We start from the raw sequence: 24,247 nt of genomic DNA, 5'->3' as shown, positions 1-24,247 counted from the left end.
TCCTTAATCCATTTGACTATGAGTTAATTTGTTTAAGCTGTTATAAGACATTTCTAAGCTGTTCATACAAGTTCTGCCTTTTTTCTTCTGCTTTTTTGTTGCTCTTCCTGCCCAGAGTCCATCATAGAGTTTGAAGAGAACCGCTGGGAGCCGGGGAGGTGGCAGGAGCTCACCAGAATCCCCGGGGATGACACCACAGCCCTGTTGTCCCTGGCCCCGTACGTGAATTACCAGTTCCGCGTCGTGTCCGTGAACGCCGTGGGGAGGAGCCAGCCCAGCAAACCATCCCTGCGCTACTCAACACCCCCAGCTGGTAAAAACTCCTCTCTAATTTCCTCAATATTACCATTTTTCATGGTTTTTTAGCGTTTTCTGTGCCCTCCTGTGCTTCAGAGGGGTGAAGAAATCAAGGTCACTCGTGCTGCTCTCGGTGGCGGCTCAAAGGATTATTAGAAGTAGGTTATGTGGTGGGAAACACCCCCAGCTGGTCCAGTGGCCTGAAATAACCCTCAGCATGTTTAGGGGGGCAGGTGACCACTTTCATTAGCTTTATTAATGAAAGTAGCACGTTTTCAGGGAAATTAAATCAACTGGGGAATGTCTCATGACAAGCCATTGTCATACATCTTCTGCTATTTTATAAATGAATGTTAATTAGATGGGAGCCATGCTGGGATGAATTCTTCAGTGATTGGTAAAAACAGAGTAGCCCAGCAGTTGCACATTAAGTGTCCAGGCTTGTAGTTTCAAGCATTTGGTGTGTAGTTAGAACAAATCTAAATTTTAATGACCCAACTTGCTGTGCTACATAAAATTCCAGAGGGTACCAGAGGGAAGACTCCAGGCTGCTGTGTTTTTCCTACCTCTAGCACCCCACTCTGCTGATTTTCCACCTTTGAAGCCCTTGGCAGCCCTTCATGGACAAGCTGCTGGAGAAGAGCTGTGTTTACAGGGAGCCTTTCAGCAGTACTGAGCTTGTCAAAACTCTCCATTCACAGAGCATTTCACTGTGGCAGAAAATGTTGTCTCCCTGCACATCATTTTAGAGGCCAACTGTTCAGCTCAGCATTTGCATTCCTTGGCATTTCTCTTTTTTTTTTTATCCCCCTTTAGTTTAATTTCAGGTCCTTCTTCAGCTTCTCAGCTGTGTGTCCCCCATGAATGATGCACCTTCTGTTTGCTGCCCCCACAGGGAGAGAAATCTCGTCCTCACAATCCCCCTACATCTGGTGCTTTCCAATCCAAAAGTCACAGTTCCATGTTAGCTGGTGGCTCCAACCAACAGGGGCACTTAGGAATCAAAACTGCATAAACAATGTGTTTTGGTCATGGCAGCTCTGCTGATTCAAGTAATTAATCTCACAAGTGGTTTTTTTGTTTAGGTGTCTTTCCCTAAGAGAGACATAAGAAATGCTTTTGGATGCTTGTTTTGCATTTAAATACTAAATGCAAATAAACCCCAGGATATGCAAACTAACCTTGTCACCTGTGTGGTTTCAGCTCCAGACAAGAACCCAGAAAACATCCGAGTTGAGGCTTCTGAACCCAATGAAATGGTGATGAAATGGGAGGTAAGGAAAACGTGTCTGTAAATGCTACAATATTGGAAACAGGTTCCATCTTCAAGCATCAGTTTCTAAAGCAGCATGGAATTTATCATGTTACGTTGTTCCTTGCTGGAATATAATTACATTTAAAAAAAAGAAAGTGGATCCCTTTATTCCCTTTAATGGACTTCTTCTTCTCCTTCTCCCCTTCTCCTACCCCTGTTTTCTAGGAAATAGTAGCAAATTCTATAGGTAGAATTCTTTACTCTTCTGAAGCCAAAGGTAAATCTGTCACTGGCTTAAATGTGTTCTGGATTTTCTCCCCCAGGATCACTTTTGTTTCAAAAGACTGTTTTTTATGTCTAACTTCACCGGATATTAAAAAAAATATAGAAATTCTATAAAACACCTTGAGAATCCCACAAAATTTGCTCATCTCTGCTTCTGGTACACTAGAAAGTGCTTCAAATAACTGTGATCTTATCCTGCTCTGCAGGGGGAGCAGCCAGGCCCAGGAGGGGATGGGTGACTTGTGGCTTCTGCCCTTCCAGCCTGGAGGTTAAAAAATGCCACAGATCCCTTGTCCAAGAGAATGAGCTTGAATTTTTACACCAAGAGCTACAGGACTGTAGATGAAGCCCCAAAGCATATGATGTGCATCAAAGGAACTGTGTAAAAGTCTTGAGGATGGTTTCCAATCTTCAGATTTCCTGGGTTTTGAGCTTACAGGTTCTGTGCCAACAGTTGGGAGGGTTACATATGCCTTCATTTAACACAAATTTCCACCAGTGTGGAAGGAAGCATATCTTTGTTGTGGCTGGAATTACACACAATTTACATGAGATTTATTTTTCAATCTGCTGCTCACAGTGAGGAACAATAAATGTTTCCCCAGTGTGAACTTCAGGTTTAGGCTGTAATTGCATCCAAAAGGAGATGGTCCTCTCTCCATTGACTTGGATTGGAGTGGGATTTTTGCTGTGTGACACAGCCCAGGGTCAGGAGGGACAATCCCACCTCTCAGAAAAGGTTGGACTTGATGACCTTGGAGGTTTTTTCCAACCTTAAGGGTTCAGAGTGGTAATACCCAGTATTTTTACTGGGAAATGCTGGTATGACTTCATCAAACAGAAGCAAGTTCTGCTCCTCTCTGGGAAGCCTTTAATCACTGGGTAAAAGTGGAAGTGAAAGCTGAGACTGAAGGCAGAGAATGGGCTGGAAAGGCTTTGTTAAATCTTGTTGAATCATTAAAATGCTGTAAACAGGATATTCATTTATTTATGGCGTTTCCTGTGTGCTTTTCTGAGGAACTGCTGGGCACTGAACATGCTATTTCTGACAGACAAAAACTGCAAAATGATGTTAATCTGCCTATTTTTGGATTAAGAGACCAGCTGAGCATTAGTGACTAGATTTTCAGCCATGGATTTGCAGCATTAAGGGAGATCAAAATACAAGTCAAGCAGTGCTTCAATTTAGCTCTAAACAAGAAGTAATATTTTAGTAGGAATTTTTTACTTCTTCAGCTTCTCTTGCAAATCCCATTCCCTGGGATCTTTGCCATAGAGGTGAATCTCACAGTGGTGCCTGTTAGAAAGCTGCCCAATCTACCAACTCACTGGCCACGGTCATCCCAAAGGTCCTCATACCTTCAGAGCAGAGCAGTGGGAATTTTTGCAGATCCCCCAGATTGGGTGGATGTGGAGCATCAATGGGGCATCACTTTTCTGCTGCTAATTGATGCCATTTCATTTCAGATCTCTGTGTGCAACTTGGATACTGATTATTACATATTTATATATACCAGCTATTGTACATTTAATATTTACAACATGTAATTTAAATATAATTAAAAGTAGTCTATATGATGGGAAACACCCATAGCTGTTTTAATGAACTGAAATAACCATCAGCATGTTTGGTGGGGCAGGTGACTGTCTAACTTTATTAATTAAAATGGGACATTTTCAGAGAAATAAACCCAACTGGAGAATGTCTCATGACAAGCCATTGCTATACATCCCCTAATATTTTATAAATGAATGTTAATTAGATGGGAACCATGCTGGGATGGATTCTTCAGCTGATGGGTAAAAACAGAGTAGCCCAGCAGTTGCACATTAAATATCCAGGCACAGTTTCAAGCATTTGGTGTGCAGTCAGAGCAAATCTAAATTTTAATGACCCAACTTGCTATGCTACATAAAATTCTAAGATAAAATGCAAATTTTATCTCTGTTAAAAGGCACACGCAGCCATGTGCCAAAACGTGCTATTTAGTCGTGCTGAAGGCATGTGGTTTGACCTCACACGAGAAAACCTGTGGCTAAAGAAAACCTGATGTACGTAGGATGCAGAAATATGTCTACTAACAACTAATCTGGTTTTAATCCAACTGTTTCTCTGCCTTTCACCCAAGTCAGTTCATGATTTCTCTTGGAGTGGTGACATTGTTCTTCCAGTCATCTCCAAATTAACCTGACAGCGAAAAGTTCAGGCTTTATTTTTTTCTCCTTTTTCTCTTCCAATGTGTAACAAACTCCCCAAAATTATTCCCCCCCTCCCCTCTGCTGCTGTTTCATGATTGCTGCAACAAAGGCAGACAAGATCTCTTTTAACTTCTCCCACAGCCATTGAAACCTGTGGAGAGGAACGGGCCGGGGCTGGAGTACAAAGTGAGCTGGAGGCAGCGGGGGGTCAGGACGGACTGGAACGAGGAGACGGTGAAGAAACATTCCCTGACTGTGAGAAACACTCCCACCTTCGTGCCTTATGAGATCAAAGTCCAGGCAGTCAATAATTTAGGATCCGGCCCCGAACCAAACGTTACCATCGGATATTCGGGAGAGGACTGTGAGTAGGGGAGACTTTCATGTCAAAACACGCTGCATGGGGGATTCCTGGCATGCAAACCCATCAGATACAGAGTGAGGGATTAGATTAGACAGCTCCCAGCTAAAACTGCTGAAATGCCAGTGCCCAGCATAGGAGGCTTCAGCAGACAGGGATACCACTGATGCTGGATGCCAGTTTGCTGGAGTGTGAGGGCTTTTTGGAGAGGTCACTTGTGCTTTCATTAATCTCAGCTGCTGCCTTAATGTGAGTACTTGTTTGAAGGCCACAGTCCATAAGAAGCCTATGAAGTGTAGCAGTCGTGCTGTATTTGGTGGGAAAAAAAGTCTTTGGGTTCTCTGAGGCCCAGCTCACCAGTTTAACGCTGTCAGAAGTTAAATACTCTGCTAATTGGGTACAAACTCTCAGGCACTGGGTGTTGTAAGTGAATTTATAGGTGATGCTGGGTGTTACCTTGTCCATCGAGTCCTTGAAGGATGTGTCATATTCTCCAGCCTGGGCTTCTGTCCAGTGGTTTTCCTTGACTCCCAAGTGGCACAGCCCCTCTGTGTTTCACCAGCACGAGCTTTCGGTGCTGGAAGTGGACTCGGTGCTGTTCAGACAGGAGAATTCCCACTGCACACCCACAGGTGGGAATAAGGTTTGGTTCTGCATCATCTTTCCCCTTAGAGTGTATTTGAATAGTGAGAACAGGGGGAAAGAAACTCCACAGCATGGTTACTTTCTTTGTCTGTCTCTGATGAGTCTTATTTTATATCTGTCTCTGGAAAATATTCCTTTCAATTCAGTTGTCAATGGATCAAGGCCTCTTTTTTTTTTTTTCAGGCACCGTAATAGCTCTCTGTGTTGTTCAGTGATTAAAATCCAACTGTTTAATGAGCTTAGTTGTAAAATGAAATTGATTATAAAAAAAAACTTCATGATTGCCTTCTTGAGGGCTGTGTTAATCATTTTTTTATTCTTCTCACTGCTGTAAGCATTGCTTGAAACAGGAAATCGTAAATACTGGTGTAGAAATTCATATGTCCCAGTGCACCTGTATTCCAACCCTCAGCAGAAAACCCTGATATGGAAAAAATCATGTTTATTGGCCCATTTCACCCACTGGCTGCAGGTGGAATGGCTGTTTTTTAGCCTGCAGTAAGACTGAATGAACTGCCACGGTTTGAGCTGGAAAGCCAAGCCCTGGAGCTGTGAACACTGAGAATCTAGGCTCTTGGAAGGGTCTTTAATACCTGGTACTTTTGTTTTTACAGTCCCAGATGCTGCTCCTTCGGGCGTGTCGGTGGATGTTGTGAACAGCACACTGGTCAAAGTCTTCTGGCTTGGAATACCAAGGGACAGAGTTCGTGGACATTTAAGAGGCTATAAGGTTAAAAGTTTCTCTTTAAATATTTCTATATAGTTCAACAAACTACTAAACGAATCCCAGATCAAGGATGATTTGCAACCTCTCATTTTTGGGAAGGTGAGAGAAATTATTATCATTAACATGATTTGTTATAGAAATCCCGATCTCCACACAGGTCAGTTGGTGGAAAACAAAAAGCATGCTGGATGGGAAGAGGCACCACCCAGAGAAACACTTCCTAACATTTGTAGGAGACAGGAACTATGGGATGATTCCTGGCCTGGATCCCTTCAGTGAATTCCGCTTAACTGTCCTGGCTTACAACTCCCGAGGGGATGGCCCCGAGAGCTCCCCTGTGGTGTTTGAAACTCCAGAAGGAGGTAAGACAAAATGGGGATGTGGGGTGGAGGGACAGAAATTGAAATTGTCCTTGTGACAAGGTGAGTGGATTTTCTTATCTGAAGTGATTGTAAAATCTCCAATATTCATAAAACCCTTCACTAGAAAGGGGAGCTGTAGGTGTTGAGCTAAACTATATCCTCATTTAACAAGCGTATGTAGGACAGACCTGTTCAATCCTCTCTGAAAGATAATCCCTGTGTCTTCCAGTCCCTGAGCAGCCACGTTTTCTGAGGATCCTGAACTTTGACAAGGACTCTGTCACTCTGTCGTGGGGACTTCCCAGGAAAGCCAACGGCCACCTTACTGGCTACATTTTGCAATACCAGATAAGTACGTGCTCGGTTTCCTTGGAGTTTAGAATTGCAGCATGACCAGTTGAATTAAAACCACAGATGTGATGTGCACACAGGCTGCTAGAGGGCAGGCTGAAGTCAGCTTCCAGAGCTAAAAGTTTTCCAGGCACTTTTCCCATGTAAGCACGTTATTGCCGTGCCCTATCCCACACTGATGGGCTAATTCAATTATTTCATATTTGCAAATTATACTTTATGTAGCAGTTAATAAGACCTGTAAATTGTAGGTGCATTTTACTGAAGTGAAACTCATTCAGTGCAAAATAAATTGTAATGAGAGCACTTGTAAAGCCACATTTATACAGATCTGCACGTGGTGTCAGTGAGCTTCTCCCCCTGTAAGGTGCCTCAGCAGAAACACAGACAAACCACCTAAGTCATGTTACTGAGTAATCACTGAGAAATAACCTAATTCCAGGGCAATTTCTTTCTTTCTTGCCTTTGAAAGAACTGAGAAACAGAGCAGACAACCTCAGGCAAGACCCAGTATTGGTCCCATAACACCAGCTGTGTGGTGTGGTGACGATTCTGGGTATTTTATATGTTGTTTGAGGATTAGACTGTGTCCTGTTTACAAAAAAAGTAAAACCCAGTGTACTTTTCATTAATCTCTGTTGGTGGCAGAACTGCCCAGTTGCCTTTGCAAGGGGCTTGAGGTTGGATCTTCCCTTTGGTTTTGATCACTATGGGCAGAGCGTGGATCCGTTTAATTATAGAATCACAGAATGAGTCAGGTTGGAAAGGACCACAGTGGGTCATCTGGTCCAACTTCTCTGCTCAGACAGGGTTATCCCAGAGCACATGGCACAGGATTGTGTCCATGGCTCTGGAATATCCCTAGTGAGGGAAACTCCACACACTCTCTGGTCTCTGTTTCAGAGCTTGGTTACCCAGAGAATAAAGTTCTTCCTCATGTCCAGGTGGAACATCCTGGACATCATTTTCTGCCCGTTGCCTCTTGCCCAGTTGCTTGGTACCACTGAGCAGAGCCTGGTCCATCCTCCTGACCTCTCCCTGCAGATATTTCTGTGTATTTACAAACTCTTCTCTCAGTCTTCTCCCAGCCCCTCCTCCAGCTGCCCACTGTGCCAAGGCAGAGCAGAGCACAGCAGCACAACCATCCTCTAACTTGCTTGTAAAAGTTTGCAGCTGTTTGGAAGCAAAGCAAGAAGCAATTCATATATATTTAATGATCCAGGAGACAGTAATTTTTTCCCTCCCACTCAGGACGTGCATATCTGGAATCAGAGAGCTTTTTAAGAACAGTAATAGCTCAGTGAGTAGTTGAGAGACTGACAGGGAGGATCTAAATCCCATTTAAGCCCCTGGCAGGAAGGTGAGATGCTTATTCAGGATTTATCCTTCCCACTCACTGCAGTGCCTCCCTCACAGGAGTGTTCATGGCACGTTTCATGCTGGAAACAGGCACAGAAATGGTTGAGGGAGGGGATTGTCCCACTCTGCTCTGCACTGGGGTGGCCTCACCCTGAATATTGTGGCAGTTTGGGGTGCCACAATACAAAAAAGACATTAAGCCATTAAAGAGTGTCCAAAGGAGGGCAATGAAGATGGGGAAGGGCCTTGATTTGAAGCCGTGTGAGGACACTGAGGGCACTTGGTGTGTTCAGCTGGAGAAGAGGAGACTGAGGGGAGACCTCACTGCAGTGACAATGTCCTGGGCAGGGGCAGAGGAGGGGCAGGGACTGAGCTCTGCTCTGGGGGGACCAGGGACAGCACCCAGGGAATGGCTGGAGCTGTGTCAGGGCAGGGTCAGGTTGGATCTCAGGCAAAGGTTCTTCCCCCAGAGTACTGACCAGGCTCCCCAGGGCAGTGGGCACAGCCCCAAGGCTGCCAGAGCTCCAGGAGGGTTTGGATGATGCTCTGGGGCACAGGGTGGGACTCTTGGGGATGTTCCTGTGCAGGGCCAGGAGTTGGACTGGATGATCCTTGTGGGTCCCTCCCAACTCAGCATATCCTGTGATACAGCACAAGTGCTGTGAGGAGAGGCTGAGGGAGCTGGGGCTGTTCAGCCTGGAGAAGAGGAGGCTCAGGGGAGACCTCCTCACTCTCTACAACTCCCTGACAGGAGGGTGTAGCCAGGTGGGGGTCAGGCTCTGCTCCCAGGAACCAGCAGTAGGACAAGAGGGCACAGCCTTGAGCTGCACCAGGGGAGGGTTAGGTTGGACATAGGGAAGAAATTCTTCACAAAGAGAGTGATCAGACACTGGAATGGGGTGCCCAGGGAGTTGGTGGAGTCACCATCCCTGGAGGTTTTTAAGAACAGGCTGAATGTGGCATCAGTGCCACGGTCTGGGCGACAGGGTGGGGTTGGGTCACGAGTTGGACTCGCTGATCTCGGAGGCCTTTTCCCGCCTGGTTCATTGTGTGATTCCGAGGATCTGACCCAGCTCCTCTTCCCTTGCAGTCAACGAGACGCACGAGGTGGGGCCCGTGAGCGAGGTCAGCGTCACCAACCGCTCCACGCTCAGCTGGAGGCTCTCGGGGCTCAGCCCCAGCACCAAGTACAAGTTCTACGTGAAGGCCTGCACTGCCAAGGGCTGCGGGAAGCCCGTCACGGAGGAGGGACTCACCGTGGCTCAAGGGAGTAAGTTCACGGGCAATATGGTTTTATGGGGAGAAGCTCTAAAGAGTAATGGGAAAATCTATGGAGAATATTCCAGGCTTGATGTTTCCTTTGTAATTAGAGGAAATAAATTTGTTTTTCTTTCCATGAGAACAATCAATGGACTTCTTAATGTGGCCGTGCAGCTCTTGAGAAAAGCAGAGCTCATCTGTTTCATTTTGCTGTACAGGCCTGTTTCTGTTCCCACCAATCAAGTCTTTAAGCCTTTCTAGAATGAGTGAATTGCATTTAGTCACCAGCTGAAAATTGAAGATGCAGATAATCTGTTCTCTGTAATAGTATAAAAACAAATTCTGCCCTTGCATGAAGATGGGTGACTTCCAGCAGCATTAGGGTCGGCTGCTTGACATGGAAAATCCAGATGAACACAGAGCTGACTGCAGTGTATTTGATCCATTATTTATGATTATTTTATCAGGGACTGGGAGTGAACATTTGTGTGCCACTTACACCCTGTCCTGAAACACTGATGTTCAGTGATTTAAAGGAAAATGGCAAGCACTGTGTGAGAGCTCATCTTTCACATTCAGCTGAAATGAAATAAAATGTACTGTGCTCAGCAAGTCTGAGAACTCCTCAACACTGAGGAGCAGGTCCCTGCTATTAATCAGAAACCATTGCTGGGCACTTACCATGGGGAAGGAGAGAGAATGTGATAAGCAAAAGAGCCCTGCCTTCACCATTTTCAGCAAAGATCACAGTCTGGAGCAATGTTGATAGAAAATAGAAAAATGGTCCTCGTTACACAACACCCTTGTTGGACTTCTAAGTTGCAGAATTCTTTTCAGCTATTGGTAAAACATTTGAAAAATACTTTAAACTCATCACATCCCAGTTCAGGATCCAGTTGTGATCTGCAGTTTGTTTTCTCAAGTAGTAAAACTCCTTCTCAGCTGTCTTGGAGCCTACAGTCTCACTGTAGTATACTAGTAGAAACTATTATTCTACCTATTAATCTATTCATAGTAGTAGCTATTAATCACCATGATTTAAAATTTATTCTTCATTAAGGAAATAAAAAGATTTATTTTTTTTCCCAGCTAAAAATCCACCATTTCCCCTCATTAGTTACCTTTTTCTGGCCTTCATTGGGCAGCCAGAAAAATGTGTTTTGGCCACTGGAGATTCTGTAACTTCTTGGAATAACCTTCTCAGGGTTTATGAGATGCATCCCAGTCTGTGGGATGAGAATGTTGCCATTTCTTTATTCTCATTCTCTTCTTTCCTCAGACTGTTTTGCAGCAGTGGCAACAACTTGTTCTTGTTGCTCTTGGAATAGAGTAGGATAATTAATAAAAGCTGCAAGGGTCCAGTTCTGTGATTTATGTGCTCCTGGCTGGTTCTCAAGCCACCCTAAATTAGGGCACTGCATCTGTCACTGAGATGCCATTAGAGTTCTGTGTCATTATTTGCTGGCTAAATTGTTCAGATATTTTTCAACTAAACATGATAGGCTGGAAAAAAAAAAATCACTCTTTTCAGTGACCTTCTTGGGGTTTTAAGCTGTGGTGTGGGAAGGGAGGCAATTGCTCAAAATTAAAACAATCTCTCTTTTTGAAGAAAGGGAGTGATTTCAGAAGTCAAAGTTTATCATTCAAAATGACCCCCATAAATGACAGATATAAAATGTGGTGCCCTCTGAAATGAAACTCTGTGATGGAGCACTTTGGGGTTTGATTCAGGGATTCTATATCCACTATGTTCCAGTTTAATAATAAAACCATAAAGCTCTCCTTGTTCATTTTAAGGCTTTGAATAACTTCCTCTGCTATAATACAGCCTTTGCCAGGGGTATTTCAGAATTTCACAATACATTCTGACAGGAAAGTGCAGATGTTGAGGTGGAAGCTCTGCTTTCATTCACATTTTATCATTGATATACTTCATCTGCTATTGACTTCATTTATTTGGAGTTACCTCTGTTACTGTCATCTGGAATCAGAAATAAAAACCCATCTCTTTTTTTTAAAATATGTACATATATGAGTAGGACTGTAGCACCACTGAAAACAAGGCTGTGCAGGGAAAATTGCTTTGCTCTCCATTATAATTTTTCCAGCCTGTGTTTTATGTGGAAACTATTTCCCAGTGATGAGTTTGCAGTGGCAGGAATGGCTGAATTTAGTAAAAAAAGTTCACATCAATTAAATAAATATAATTCTCTGTCTAGATAAATGGGTAGAAGCAGAGAATCATTTAGGTAGGAAGGGTACTTCAGGATCATCCCATGCTCACATCTCTGTTTCTTCATAAAAGGCCCTTTTCCTATGACAGATCTAAAACATGGCCACAATAACTCAGCTGTGAAACCCTGATAGGCAACCTAATATCTTTATCATCTGTTGATAAAATACTGTGGACAATCATGAAGATTCTGGGCAAAAGGATATTTGCATTATACTGCAAACTAAAGTTTTTTAATTTTTGTGGCTCCATCTTAGTTTCATTCCACAGAAGTGTAGTGTTTTAACAAAATGAGATTTCTCTCTAATTTTACATTTACAAACATTAGTTCTCAAATGACCTACAAACGAATTAATTTACCCTTGAAAATGTCCATTTCCCTCAGAAACATAACACAAAATAATGTGTTTGCATAAGCGAAGAAAAATAATTTAATATATCGAAGTTGCTTTTCATCTTGTTACCAGTGTTTCTCAAGGATTACTGAACATGTACTACATGTGGAGAATTATCACTGTGTGTCCAGAAATTCAAACATTAATGAAAAATTCAGTCAGAGGAAACCTTCCAAATGTAGCTTTATTTTCCAGAAGAGCCAAGAAATAGAGGCTCACCGGTTTTATTACCTTTCCATGGCAATGGGCACGTACCTTCTAAAGGCTTTTTGAAAATCTTAGCCAGAGGTTCCTACTTTCCTTCAGGACCAGAGTAACTGTTTGTAACAAATGGGGTTTTAGTTCTCTTTTGCCACAGGCACAGGGAAAAGGAATAACACAAAACCTCAGCCACGTGTAACCACTGGTGCTGTTACCAGCAAACCCTTTTTGCTCATAATCAAGAGAATCCAGTGAAATTTGGGTGAAAATTTCTTGCTCACTGTCTCACCTCGAAATTCTTCTCGGTAGACTTGGTGTACAACAGGCTCACTAATCTCTACAGATTAAAATAATCCCAATTTAGCATGAATTACTTCCTGCACTAAAAAAGCCCAGGAGATGAAGGATGCTTGGGATGCATATTTATACACTTTTAACAGCCAGACAGCAGGGGAAAATTAATGAAAGTTCAACTTTCCAGATGTATTTAGACAGGTATGGTTATAAATGAAGATGCTGCCCCACAATTAGTATTTAGCTATTAGACTGCCAGTTTTTTTTTATCTAAGTCTGTTTTATAACAGATGTGCTAACTTTTGGAGAACTAGCACTCTCTGAAGTCTTTGGGGGTGGTTTCTATTGTTTTTCCCTTTATACCATAAGCTTCTATAAAAAATGGGTGTTGGGTTGTTCTCATAAATCTTGGAGCCCGGCAGGAATATTGTAAAATTGCAGTTCAGTGCTTAATGTTCATGCAAGTCCCATGGTATGGCTGATAAATAGTGGGGGAAGATGAAAAGTGCTGGTGATATGCCTTTATTACTAATGTTCCTTCTCCCTTACTGGAGATTAAAAACCTCACCCAACTGCTTTCAATTTTCTGAAGCTCATTCCTGCAGCTCTCTGGCCTTTCAGGACGAGGAGATTTTCCTTGTCTGTGTATCTTTGCTTTTATTTTTCAGGATCCCACACTGCTTTTTCTATTCCAGCCCCAATTAGCCAGGCTTTCTCCTCTGTGGGTCCAATATCGAGTGTGTAACACAGAACATAAGAAATGGCATGGAAAGAAACCTCATAATCACTCATCACTGGACACCCGTACTGAATTTTAAAGGAAAAGTCAGTGTTTTGGGATAGGTGATGGTAAATAGGCTGGAGATCCATTGGCAAATCCCCAGTCCCAGCTCAGGTTGGGCTCTAACCTCATCCCAGAATGTTCCTCCCAGCCCTGTGCTGCTCCATGTGCCAGGGCAGTGGCACAGCTGGAGGATCTGATACAGCTGAGCAAGAACTGGGCAGAAAAAGGAGTATTTCCCAGCCATATCAGCTCCCATTTCTGCTTCTACAAAGAGCTGATCATTCAAAAAGAAGAGGTTGGCACAAGCTGGACATAAATAGGTGGGAGACAGGGCCTAGTTAAGCTGCTTTAAGAGTATGCACAACAAACCACAGCTGTGGGCTGCCAGTGAGCTCCAGCTTTAGCTTCCCAGGAATTCAGGATAAATGCTTGCTGGTGTTGTGTACACATTGGATCATGTGGTTATCATGTCATAAACAAGTGTTTTATGGTATTTAATAGACACTGGGTTGAAGGTTCATGTTCATTCATGCTACTTTGTGGGTAATATTTCCATTAAATACATTTTTCTGATGCCTTGATTTTAGAGCGTGTAATTAAAATATACCTGTGGTATCCTGTTGCCTAATTTGCAGTTTGATTAAAAATTATAGCTGGATTTCACATACTTCATTTAGCAAAAAATTACCGATAGATGGATTAATTTATGCTAATGAGCTATGCTTCAGTATCAGCAGCATTTCAGCTGGATGTGTTCTCTCTGGGTCCCAGTGGGCTACTAATTTATCTGCTTATTGTAATACATGTAGAGTTGCCTTGGAAAACTTATCTTGAACTGCTGCTTTGACTGTGCTTGGATTTGTCTTAATCTTTTTGGTTTTTTCTCCCTTCAGCTGTCAACTCAGCCTTAATCTCCAGCAGCTTCTTGCTTTGCTTGTTCACTAGTTGAAGTATTAATGAACATTGTTTTACTGCCACTGCTAGTTGGCAGAGCAGTTTTCAAATTATACTGTGTGCTCCACCTTTAGTTTAGACCACTTTGGATAAAACAGGCAAACTGGGCAACCGAGAACAATTAAAGAGTTATTTTAATCAAATGCAGCCCCCCAGTCTCTCTCCTGCCATCGAGGACAGAGACACTCCCATGCTGATGACTAAAGAGATCCCTCCATGTCACCCACAGTTCTGAACTGGCTGCTGTCAACAGGCTGTTCCTGTTCAGGCATTATGTCCTTTTTTTCTGCTCTCCACAAATGCTGGTTTGGAAAAGCTTATTTGATACCCCCAGTCTGAATGCAGACAGAGGTTACAGGAGGTGTTTTGCAAGTATCTAGAACCAAAGCTACTGGAACTTCCCATCTCTTAATCAAACTCATCAGGAACATTTAAGTGCTTAAATATAAATTTAAAAGCAAATTCCAGCTCTATTGAAACGAGGCATTGCGGAGTTTGAAAGGACATGGAAAACTACTGTCAGGAGAGAAATGAGTACAAATCCCAATGTTATTTCTTTCTGTGAGACATATAAGAATCCATATCCAGATAACAAGCTGTCTGTGCTTCCCTGCTGAGCTCAGTTCAATGGGAGAAGCATCAAACCCCAGATTATCTTTACACAGCGAGCCCGTTTGCAAGTTGTAATTTTTTAAGCATGCATTAGTTAAAGCAGATCCATAATCCCCCATCAATATTAACTTTCATCCTGGGAGATGTACCAACCCCTCCATAAACATCAGGATTACTTCACTCAGCTCTTTTATTTCATCTGATGGAATATTAAAAAATCAAGCAGGAGGAATGTTTTGTTTTGTTTTGTCTTTTTTTTTTTTTTTTTTTTTACTTTGAGAAATCAAATTGCCTGATGACAAAGGTTAAAAATCCTTGTGTGTGTCCTATCTGTGTGTTCTTTGCCTTGTTTGTGAGTGTGCATTTCACAGGCCTTTTGTTGGATGACTCCCATTAACCAGTGTGACCTGACTGTGTACATTCCGTAGGTAAAGGGACCGGCAGGATTTCTGATGCAGTCAAACCCACCCAAAAGTTTCACCCCATTGAGGCACTTGAGCCTGGCACTGAGTACACAGTTCGACTAGTGACTAAGAACTGGGTTGATAACAATAGCATTTTTGAAGATGTAATTGAGACAAGGGGGAGAGGTGAGCCATGAAACCCTTCCAGGTGATAAACATTCTGAACGTGACTCCATGTTGAGGTTCCATCTGATGTTCGTGCAGTGAAAGTCTTCCAAAATCATCATTTTCCCCTGTGATTTGTGAGTTGGCCCTCGCAGTTGAATCCCACGGGAGCACAAACACATCTGAGGTTCTCTGCTGATTCCTGGGCATTACCTGATGCACTGGAACAATCCCAGACCTTTCCAAAGCAGCTTTCCCTCCTGTGGGATTTCGAAAGGGTAGTGCTGTGATATAAATCCATTTGAAGTGGCCAGTCTGGTGATTTGCATGCACTGGGGGCACTTTTAACTCTCTCTCTTTCGCAAAACTGCTCTTGCATGAGAGGCTTAACAACTCTCTGCTCAGCTTTGTTATGTGGTGTTAATCCTGTGAGTCAACTGCTCTCTCAGAGCTACCTTTCTGAAATGTCTGTGTTGTGCCTTGTACACTCTGTGTTCCCCTTAAATCCAAAAATGCCACGCTCTGGATGTGTTTCTGCCTTGCATTTAAGTAGAACACCATAAGTAGTGATAGACTGGTTCAATTAGGATCCAGCCCAGAGCATGTGATGTATTTATGTTATCACAGGGTGATGCCCTTTTCCTCCGATTAATTTTCTTCCTTTTTGCTCCTCATCCATTTCCCCAAGCCTATGCTGGAATTTATGATGGGATTTCCACCCAGGGGTGGTTCATTGGACTGATGTGTGCCATAGCTCTGCTCACCCTGCTGCTGCTCACCATTTGCTTTGTCAGGAGAAATAAAGGAGGAAAATATTCAGGTAAATGGATTTATTGTCCTTTCACTGTTTTCACATGTTAATAACAAACATCCTTCAGCCTTTTCTCTCTGGGGGCAGCAAAGCCTCGAGCACAAACATCCAATTAGGATTTGTAGCTTTTGATAAATATCCACAGAAGGGATTTTAATGAATACAAGTGAAACTGTGCTCTCTGGGTGAGACAGTGCTGTGTGCTGGTCAGAGAGTTGGCCAAGGCCTTTGATTGAATCTTCAGTGAATCTTCCAGCATTTAATCCAGCCAAAGTTCCTTGTTGGCAGGGCTCCCTGCTCACTTCCCACCTGATAACTGCTGCTTGACACACTGATAGAACTTCCACAGGAAGCCAAACTTAAAAAAAAGTGACTGTTGCGCTAAAAAGAGAATATTTTGTTAAAAGTAATACTCTAATTTTTAAAGAAATTAGTAAGGGCTTAATTCTAAGTATTGCACTGTAAATCTGGTTGCCCAGAGAGGTGGTAGATTCCCCAGCTCTGGAAAACATTCAATGCCAGGTTGGACAGGGCTTGGAGCAACCTGGGCTAGTGGAAGGTGTCCTTGCCCATGGCAGGGAATGGGAATGGATGACCTTTAAGGTCCCTTCCAACCCAAACCATTCCAGGATCCTAAAAACACTTGCTAGCTTTTAAAAAATTAGGGAATAGCCCCAAATTATTGTGTGTCCAGCCAGCTCCAGGTCAGGCTGTGGGTGATGACAGGAGGTTTTCCCAGTTCATCTGGGAAAAGAAAAGTCCACGTGGGAACACAACCCACAGATCTGTCCTTTATTTTATTTGCACAGTGAAAGAAAAAGAAGATTTGCATCCAGATCCCGAAGCTCAATCAATAAAAGATGAAATCTTTGGGGAATATAGGTAAATAGGACCTGCTTTCCCAAGCATTTGTGTTTGTGGGGGTTTTGTTTGTTTTCCAAATGCCATCATTGTTTGGGACATTTTTCTAGCATGCAATTAATGCTGTTTTTCATTTTCAAAGCAAACCTCATAGGAGTGGATAAGAGTAGGAATATAAAGGTATATCCACTATACTTCAGTTCCAAGCTGGGATATAAGGAAATGTTGATTATGGTGGTTATTTTTCACTTTTTTTTTTAATAAGCATTGTATGAATAATGTAAATATATATGATAATTTGGGTTCCTGCTGCCCACTGAAGTAATAGAATTAATTCTATGTCTTCAGTGGGTTTCAATCCCAGTCAGGCCCGAATCTGTAATATGTGGAATGCTCATTTTGTGGAATAAAATAAGGTAAAGTTCGAAATATGGTAAAAAATATAAAAAAAACAAACAAACCTACAGAAGTCTCTGTAGCAGAATTGAAATAACCACTTTGGCTGCTTTAAAAAACCTAAAACTTAAAGTAATATGTAATTGTGGTGTGAAGGAAAATGCATCATTATAAGAACCATACTGGAGAAGTGATGTCTCTGGCCTTAAGGGCATAAAATTGCTGTTGAAATCCCACTTATATATACTACATTATTTGTACTGGAATAGGGGCTTTTTTTTTCTGCATAATTTCATCTTTATTTAATTTTTAATGCTTTCTAATGGGACAAATATTTAGAAAGGTAAGAAAGTCCTGAGGTTAATAACTCTGACCCCCTCCTTTCCCCCTGAAATCCAAACTCGCCTTTTTTATCAGTAGAAATGCCACGTGCAGAAAAGCAGCAAATATTTTTATGTGTTGGTTGCACACATATTGAGTCTATCCTGAAGAAGTGAAGTTCAGATTAATTTTTCTGTCCTTCCTTGGATAACATTGCCAAAGCTTTGACACTGAGTTGGCATCAGCAAGGGCTGTAACTGAGTAATTATGTACCTAATTCAGAGGCCTGATTGAGGTTTTTTTTAATGTAATCTTTTAATCTATGTTCCCAATCCCCCCAAATGTTGTGTTCAGTCGGGGAAATCAGGCTGCTCTGGTTCTGAGGAGAAATGGCCAGTGGAATTCCCCTTTTTTCCCTGAATTTTGATGATGGTTTTGTCTTTTTCGTGGAATTTTCATTGAACATGGGCTGCACGGGAGCAGAACCAGCCACTGATCCTGCTTTTGTTTTTCCCTGTTCCTCCTCTTTAGCAGAGAGAAAGTCCACCAGTTAAAGATAAAATAACAGCAGAAAAAAGAGGGGAAAACAGTTTTATTAGTACCTAAACTCAAACAGATGCTCCCAAGGCAGTGAGATAAAACCTCCAGCTGATGCCTCATCAATTCACCCACCCAGCTCTGAAGGAAAATTAAATAATTAGGCCCTGAATATTGCCCATTGTTTTGTAAACTGAAAATGTCCCTCTGTAAGGTGCCCAAGACTTGACATCAGCCCTGATTGCTGGAACAGACCCCCCAGATCCTTTCCAGCATTTCCTTTTCTTTCTCCTTCCCTTTCTGTCCGTTCTCCTGCGTGCCCAAGGCAAAAAGGGGCAAAAGATTAAACACGTGGGTAGTTTTCATCAATATTTGCCTTTTTAACCAATTAATTTGTTGAACAATGATCAAATCCCTCGTGGGGGAGTTCAGGTTGGTGGCACCCACCTGTGTGAGGAGCAGCAGAGCAGGACTCACGGGGTCACATCATCCATGTCACCACCCACCAGACATTCCTCCCTCGCTCTTCCCTCCTGCTGCTTTTCTTTCCCAATAGAAAGAGCAAGGTTTTTTGGGTTTTTTGGGGGCTTTTTTTGCAATGCAAAGCGGGATTTTTGGAAAGGCATCTCTTTGTTTTGTAGTGACAGCGATGAAAAGCCGCTGAAAGGCAGCCTCCAGTCACTTAACGGGGACATTAAAGCCACTGAAAGTGCTGATAGTCTGGTAGATTATGGAGAAGGGGAGCATGGGATGTTCAATGAAGATGGTTCATTTATTGGAGCTTATTCTGGATCTAAGGAAAAAGGATCAGTGGAAAGCACTGGGAGTTCTACGGCAACTTTTCCTCTCCATGCCTGAAATATTGGCAGGGATGGTTGGTGTTTAATTGTGATATTTATCTCGATCAGCACTCCACAGGTTGCCAGTTGAGCTGGTCAGGACCAACCTGACACCCAGGTAATATAAAAAATGAGTCACTGCCACTAAAAGATGATTTTCTATCTTAATTTCTACGTGTTTTCTTCTAAGTAAAACAAAAACGAAGGATTATTTGCTATACAAAATGTGTTAGTCTGACCAACCCAGAATTTCTCGGTGTTATATCTGTATCCTTAAATGCTACTCCATGTGTTTCCTAGGTTTGGAATATGTTTCTCTGTACAGATAATTTTTTCCTGTATGGCTGTTGTCACTTTGTACGTACATTTACGTGTAGAATTCCCACATGTGTCATGGCCTTGGTTATAACCTAGGAGTTATAAACCAAGAAAATCAAATCAAAATAGCAGGTTACTCTGCAAAGTGGCACAATGACCCTACTGAGAAAAATGCTAATTTAAAATACCGGAGAAATATATTCTATATATTGTATAATTTTTCCTAAAGAGTTAAACTCCTTTGTGTATGATACTCTAAAAATTATTTTAGTGGTTACAGCTGACTTCAATTACCAATACTTAGAGATGCAGCTTTATCCACAGTAAAATGTGGATGTAGCTGCTGCCCAGTAGCTGGCACTATTTCCTTAAATAAGTTAAGCTGCAGCATCTTTCCTGTGGCAAGGCAAAACAGGGTTCCCATCCCATCACTCAAAAGTGTTTTAATTTGTTTTCCCCAGTCTCTGCAAGCTGCATTTCTAAGCAAAATACTTGTTGTCTGTCTCATATCTGTATATTTGTGAGCTAGCAAACATTTCCTGGAGGCGTTGTACATATGATATTAATATTGACACAAGTAAAGATCAGCCTGGTTTTATTTTAAATGAGACATGTTGCTAGCATGGGTCTGTATAGCTGTGTAGGAATGAATAGAATTGCTTCTCAATATGAGTTTGGACCAGCAAAACTAGTTTTCAGAAGGAGTTTTGTGTATTCCAGTCATCCCACTCTCACACTTTTCCAGTATCATCTAAACTAGAGCTACCTGACTTTTGAGAGATCATTTATTTTCAAGCTATTCACTGTTAAATAAACAGAAGCAAAAGCAAAGAGAAAATATTATGGTAGAGTTTCTGTTAATATTTTGTTGACTGAATGCTGGTTTAAATTCTTTCCTTTGCCTCCCCAACACTAACTCAGCAAAGCTGTACAGCACATTTTCTTGGTCTTTTTGTATTGAAATCTCCTGAATCTCTTTAATAGCATTTGTACTTTTGAATCTGCTAATTTGAGTAGAGTATCGATGTGGCTTCATTTCTTCTTGGGCTTAGGAAGGACTGTCACTGCCATTAGAATGTTTGTAAACAGTGACTGCAGGAGGAATAGATCCTAAAAGCTATTTTGCATTGTGATGCTAATTAGGCAAATCTCCCCAATGGCTCCTTCATGGGCTCCATGATTTCAGTGGAGGAAAGCGAAGAAGCAAGAATTCCTCCCGTGGTTCTGAGTTTCCAGTAAGGGCTCCAATTAAGCCCAGTTAGTTGCCCACAGAAATGCAGGTTGTTCCCAGTGGAAAGGCTGTGGATCACACTCAGCTCCCCTTAGGCTGGGGCTGCTCCTCAGAGCTTGGTAATTTCTGGAAGCCTTTGGTGCTCGGTGCTTCTGCATATCTGTGCTTTTTTTGTTGTTTAATTTTAGCTTTTAAGAGCCTTTCACGTAACCTCTGTTTGGAAAAAACAACCCCCAACCAGCCAGCCCCAAACCCCCACTGAGGCTCTGTATGTGAGCATAAAATGATGAGTGGAAACCTGCCCTGAATCAAAAATCACCCCACGCTACATCAGTGACCCAAATCATTCACTTTTTGTAATTTATGAATTTTTATTTTCTGCATTTCACTCAATCCAAACATGGAAAAATTCCTAAGTGGTTTTCATTTTGGTAAAAAAGCCCAAACAACAAATCTTCCTTTTCAAAAGAAGGGAGTGCACAATTGGAGACATGTGAAAATTGGCATCTCAGCAACAGAGACGTTTCCCAGCAGCATCTTTATCTGCTGACTCGTGTCTGCTGCAGCCCAAACCAGATAAAATCTAAGAACTGATTAGGCTTGTGACAATCTTTGCTGCAAGCTTCAGGCTGTTTTTAAGGTATTTCCTGTAGGAATCATCTGCACTGATCAAGAGTCTTCTAAACAGGAACAAAATTAGGGAATAAAATTGGGGTGGGCTCCCCTAAATCCTCCCTGAGCCCTCTGGGCTGGGGATGAGCTGTGTTTGCTCTTCCATTTCCTTGTGCTTGGGGTCACTGCAGACAAACCAGACTCCTCCTCTCAGCAAACACCTCTGTTAAACAGACACAAACTTCAGATTGTATTAGTGAGTGTCAAATTATGGAATAATGAACACGAATCCCCTGTGCTCCCACTCGCTCTGTTGCCGCTGAGAGGTGTTTATGATGTCCCTGTGATGTGCTGCTTTTCCTATTAAAATTTTAATTCAGATCCTTAAATCTTAGTGGTGGTGTTTCACGATGCCTCAGGGCCTAAAAATCCAACAGTGAGGAAAAGATGTTGCAGTGGAACCTGTGCAGGGAACGCAGGCTATTGAGGAACATGCCCCATGAATATTAAACAAATGGCTCAAACTCTCAGGAAATCTCCCTCACCTGAGCTGTTTTCCCCAATCATTTTTTTCCCTGGTTTCCCCCCTCACTGGGCTTTTATTTTCTGCTGGAAAGGTACAGCTCAACCAATGTGCCCTGGGAAGTGCAGGGCACCGATGGTGTTTTAGAGATTTGCTTTTGAAAATAAATTAACAGAGCAAGGCGAGATGTTCCCGAGAAGTTTTTTGTCATTGTAAGGAGTTGGGCTGAGATTTTTTTCCTAGATGTTACAGCTGAGAGAAAGTGTGGCCATGTAGCTCAACAAAAAGCATCACCAGCTTTACTGCACATCACAGAAACATGGAATACCCTGAGCTGGAAAGGACCCATAAGGTCACCGAAGTCCAACTCCTGGCCCTGCATAGGACAAGCCCCAAAAATCCCACGGTGCTCTGAAATCCTAAATTAAGTCACTGAATCCTTTGTTGCTTTTTTTTTTTCCCCCCTCTGGAGAGGAGTGTTTATTAAAATTAGCTGATGGCAATCTGTGGTGATCTCATTAATTAGTACCTGGCAGGGAATGTCAGCCTGGCTGCTGGGAGGAGGGAGTCCAGCCGTGGGAGCAGACGGAGCTGGATTGGGAATCATTCATTATCCCGTGCCATGGCTGGGGTCTGGCTCTGTTTGGTTGTGATCCACCATTTCCTTTTGCCTCAGTCCAAGTGTGAGAGGGGAAATGACACTTTCAGATTTGATAGCTAAGTCTAAATCATGTGATTCCAACCAGAGAGGAGGAGGCATTTCCCTGGCCCCACTCATCCAGGTTTGTGGGTTTAAGCAGTCTCTGGAAAGAAGAGAGGGATGGATGTGTCCCAAAAAGTTGTATAGTTTTAACTGTGCATGAGATGAAACAAATAAAATCAGCTCTTCCTAAATCATGGGAAAAAACTCTCTGTCCTTTCTCCCAAGTGAACTGTTTGGATTCACAGAGCAGCATAATGTTGGTTTGGTGTGGACTGTAATCCCAGAACTATTTTTTCTTTAATTAATATATATATTTATGCATATATAATGTAATCACACAATCAAGAACTTGTAGGAATGGCCCCAGCTTCCTTCTCTGGCAAAATTTGGGGATCCAATCTCCAGAAATCTTCCATTCTCTGCAGTTCAGCAGGAAAACACTCCAGGACTGGCATCAAAGCCCCGCTGGGCTGGACCTTTAGGAAGAGCAGAATTAGGAATCAAATCTGAAAATGACTTTCCCCCTCTGGATAAAATTGTGTGTTCATGTATAAAAAACCTTCTTTGTAACTCGCATCTTAAATGGATCTAACTGGAATATCATTTGATGATTGATATTTGTTCATGTTACACAAATTTTAATGAGCAGCTCTTTTCCTGGTAAGTAATTCCATTGACTGAGTGGGTCAATCCAGTGCATGAGAGGTTTTAATAAAAGTTTTCAGGCCCATATTATTTTTGAGGTGAAAATAAGAACCAGCACAATCTTTCTGTATAAAAAGGTGGGGTTTTTTTTAAACGATAAATCCACATTTTGTAAACAAAAGTTAGGATAACCTTCACTGATCCTCGAGCTTCTGAAAGGAAACCTCCTCCTCCTCCTTTTTACAGTCATTATTTTGCAGATGAGAGGTGCAATTAGGTTATTTTACTTGCCTTCAAAAAACAGACCTAAAGGAAGGAAATTCTTCCCAGAGAATTTCCTTGGTTTGCCCGTGGATCGAGCCCTCGGCTGCACCTCTGTCAGTGTTTAGGGCTTCAAAATATAAATGCACAAACCGTGTTGGAGCACCAGGACATGTTTACATGGCAGCTCTGGATCTCTCCTGTCCAATCTCAAGTGATCTGCACTGATTTGTTCTGGTTTCAGGCAGGAACCCCCCCGGTGGGTTTGAGCCAAAGCACACTGTCTGTGTTTCGGTTTTTTATTATTATTATTATTATTGTTGTTGTTGCTGTTATTATTCTTTACACGAGATACTTTGTAATTTCACGAGGAAAAAAGATCAAAGCAAATGTGGTGTCACCGTCCGGACGTTACTTTTTCGGAGCTAAATGTTTGTGTGCATTGTTTAAAGTTTAGAGGAACGTGTTGTATCTGTAGTTGCTGTTTGTACCACGCAGGTGTGCACGTATGGTTCGAAAAGATATTTTCATTTTACATGAAATACAACTTTGCTAATAAAAGTTTGACTTGATGTAATCTTCAAAAGCCTTAGTTGTAATCAGCAAGTTTCTCTTTTGTTTTGGTTTGGAGTATTTTTGGGTTTTTTTCACCTGAGAGCATTTATTTGCTGGGAATCTGCTTTATTTGTCACCCACAGCCCTCTATTGTGGTGTGAGGGGGGGTTTTTTTGCTTCACACCATGGCTGAGCTGCCCTTGGCTTTCGCTGGGACTGCTGGGCACCACGGACCAACAACCATGTGGATACAACACCAAGGCAGGATGAACCTGATCTGCAAACACCCCAAATTGAAATGCCTCATTAATTCCATGGTCTGATCATCTCCTGGATCAAACTGTCACCCCATACACTGTCAGCATCTCTTACAGCCTTTATCTACTCTGTTAAGAGCACAGAACTTTCCAGCACACAGAGATCTAAGCTGAGGGACATGTGAAATATCCACAAAAATAACATTATCCAGATTAAAATCCACTTAGCCATGA

The 24,247-nt window shown here is 42.3% G+C and overlaps 1 protein-coding gene across 13 annotated transcripts in view; it reads left to right on the top strand.

The window, feature by feature from the left end:
* Positions 1 to 23,787, top strand: part of CHL1 (cell adhesion molecule L1 like) — a 137,957-nt gene extending 114,170 nt beyond the window's left edge. For 6 of the 13 annotated variants that reach the window (XM_032698836.1, XM_032698840.1, XM_032698842.1 and 3 more), the window contains 11 exons: positions 116 to 313; positions 1,501 to 1,571; positions 4,178 to 4,400; positions 5,657 to 5,772; positions 5,927 to 6,131; positions 6,361 to 6,483; positions 8,932 to 9,111; positions 15,003 to 15,164; positions 15,823 to 15,963; positions 16,764 to 16,836; positions 18,711 to 23,787. In XM_032698836.1, the coding sequence (XP_032554727.1) occupies positions 116 to 313; positions 1,501 to 1,571; positions 4,178 to 4,400; positions 5,657 to 5,772; positions 5,927 to 6,131; positions 6,361 to 6,483; positions 8,932 to 9,111; positions 15,003 to 15,164; positions 15,823 to 15,963; positions 16,764 to 16,836; positions 18,711 to 18,927 (1,709 nt within the window). In that variant the 3' untranslated portion in view covers positions 18,928 to 23,787. Of the gene's footprint in view, positions 1 to 115; positions 314 to 1,500; positions 1,572 to 4,177; positions 4,401 to 5,656; positions 5,773 to 5,926; positions 6,132 to 6,360; positions 6,484 to 8,931; positions 9,112 to 15,002; positions 15,165 to 15,822; positions 15,964 to 16,763; positions 16,837 to 17,550; positions 17,555 to 18,710 lie in introns of all 13 variants that reach the window. The other 7 variants (XM_032698843.1, XM_032698844.1, XM_032698847.1 and 4 more) reach the window with 6 other exon arrangements.
* Positions 23,788 to 24,247: the final 460 nt, after the last annotated feature.

Source organism: Chiroxiphia lanceolata, chromosome 11 (genome assembly GCF_009829145.1).
Source record: "Chiroxiphia lanceolata isolate bChiLan1 chromosome 11, bChiLan1.pri, whole genome shotgun sequence".
Taxonomy (NCBI): domain Eukaryota; kingdom Metazoa; phylum Chordata; class Aves; order Passeriformes; family Pipridae; genus Chiroxiphia; species Chiroxiphia lanceolata.
Note: the sequence above shows the minus strand (reverse complement) of the source record. Positions and strands in the feature narration are given on the sequence as shown.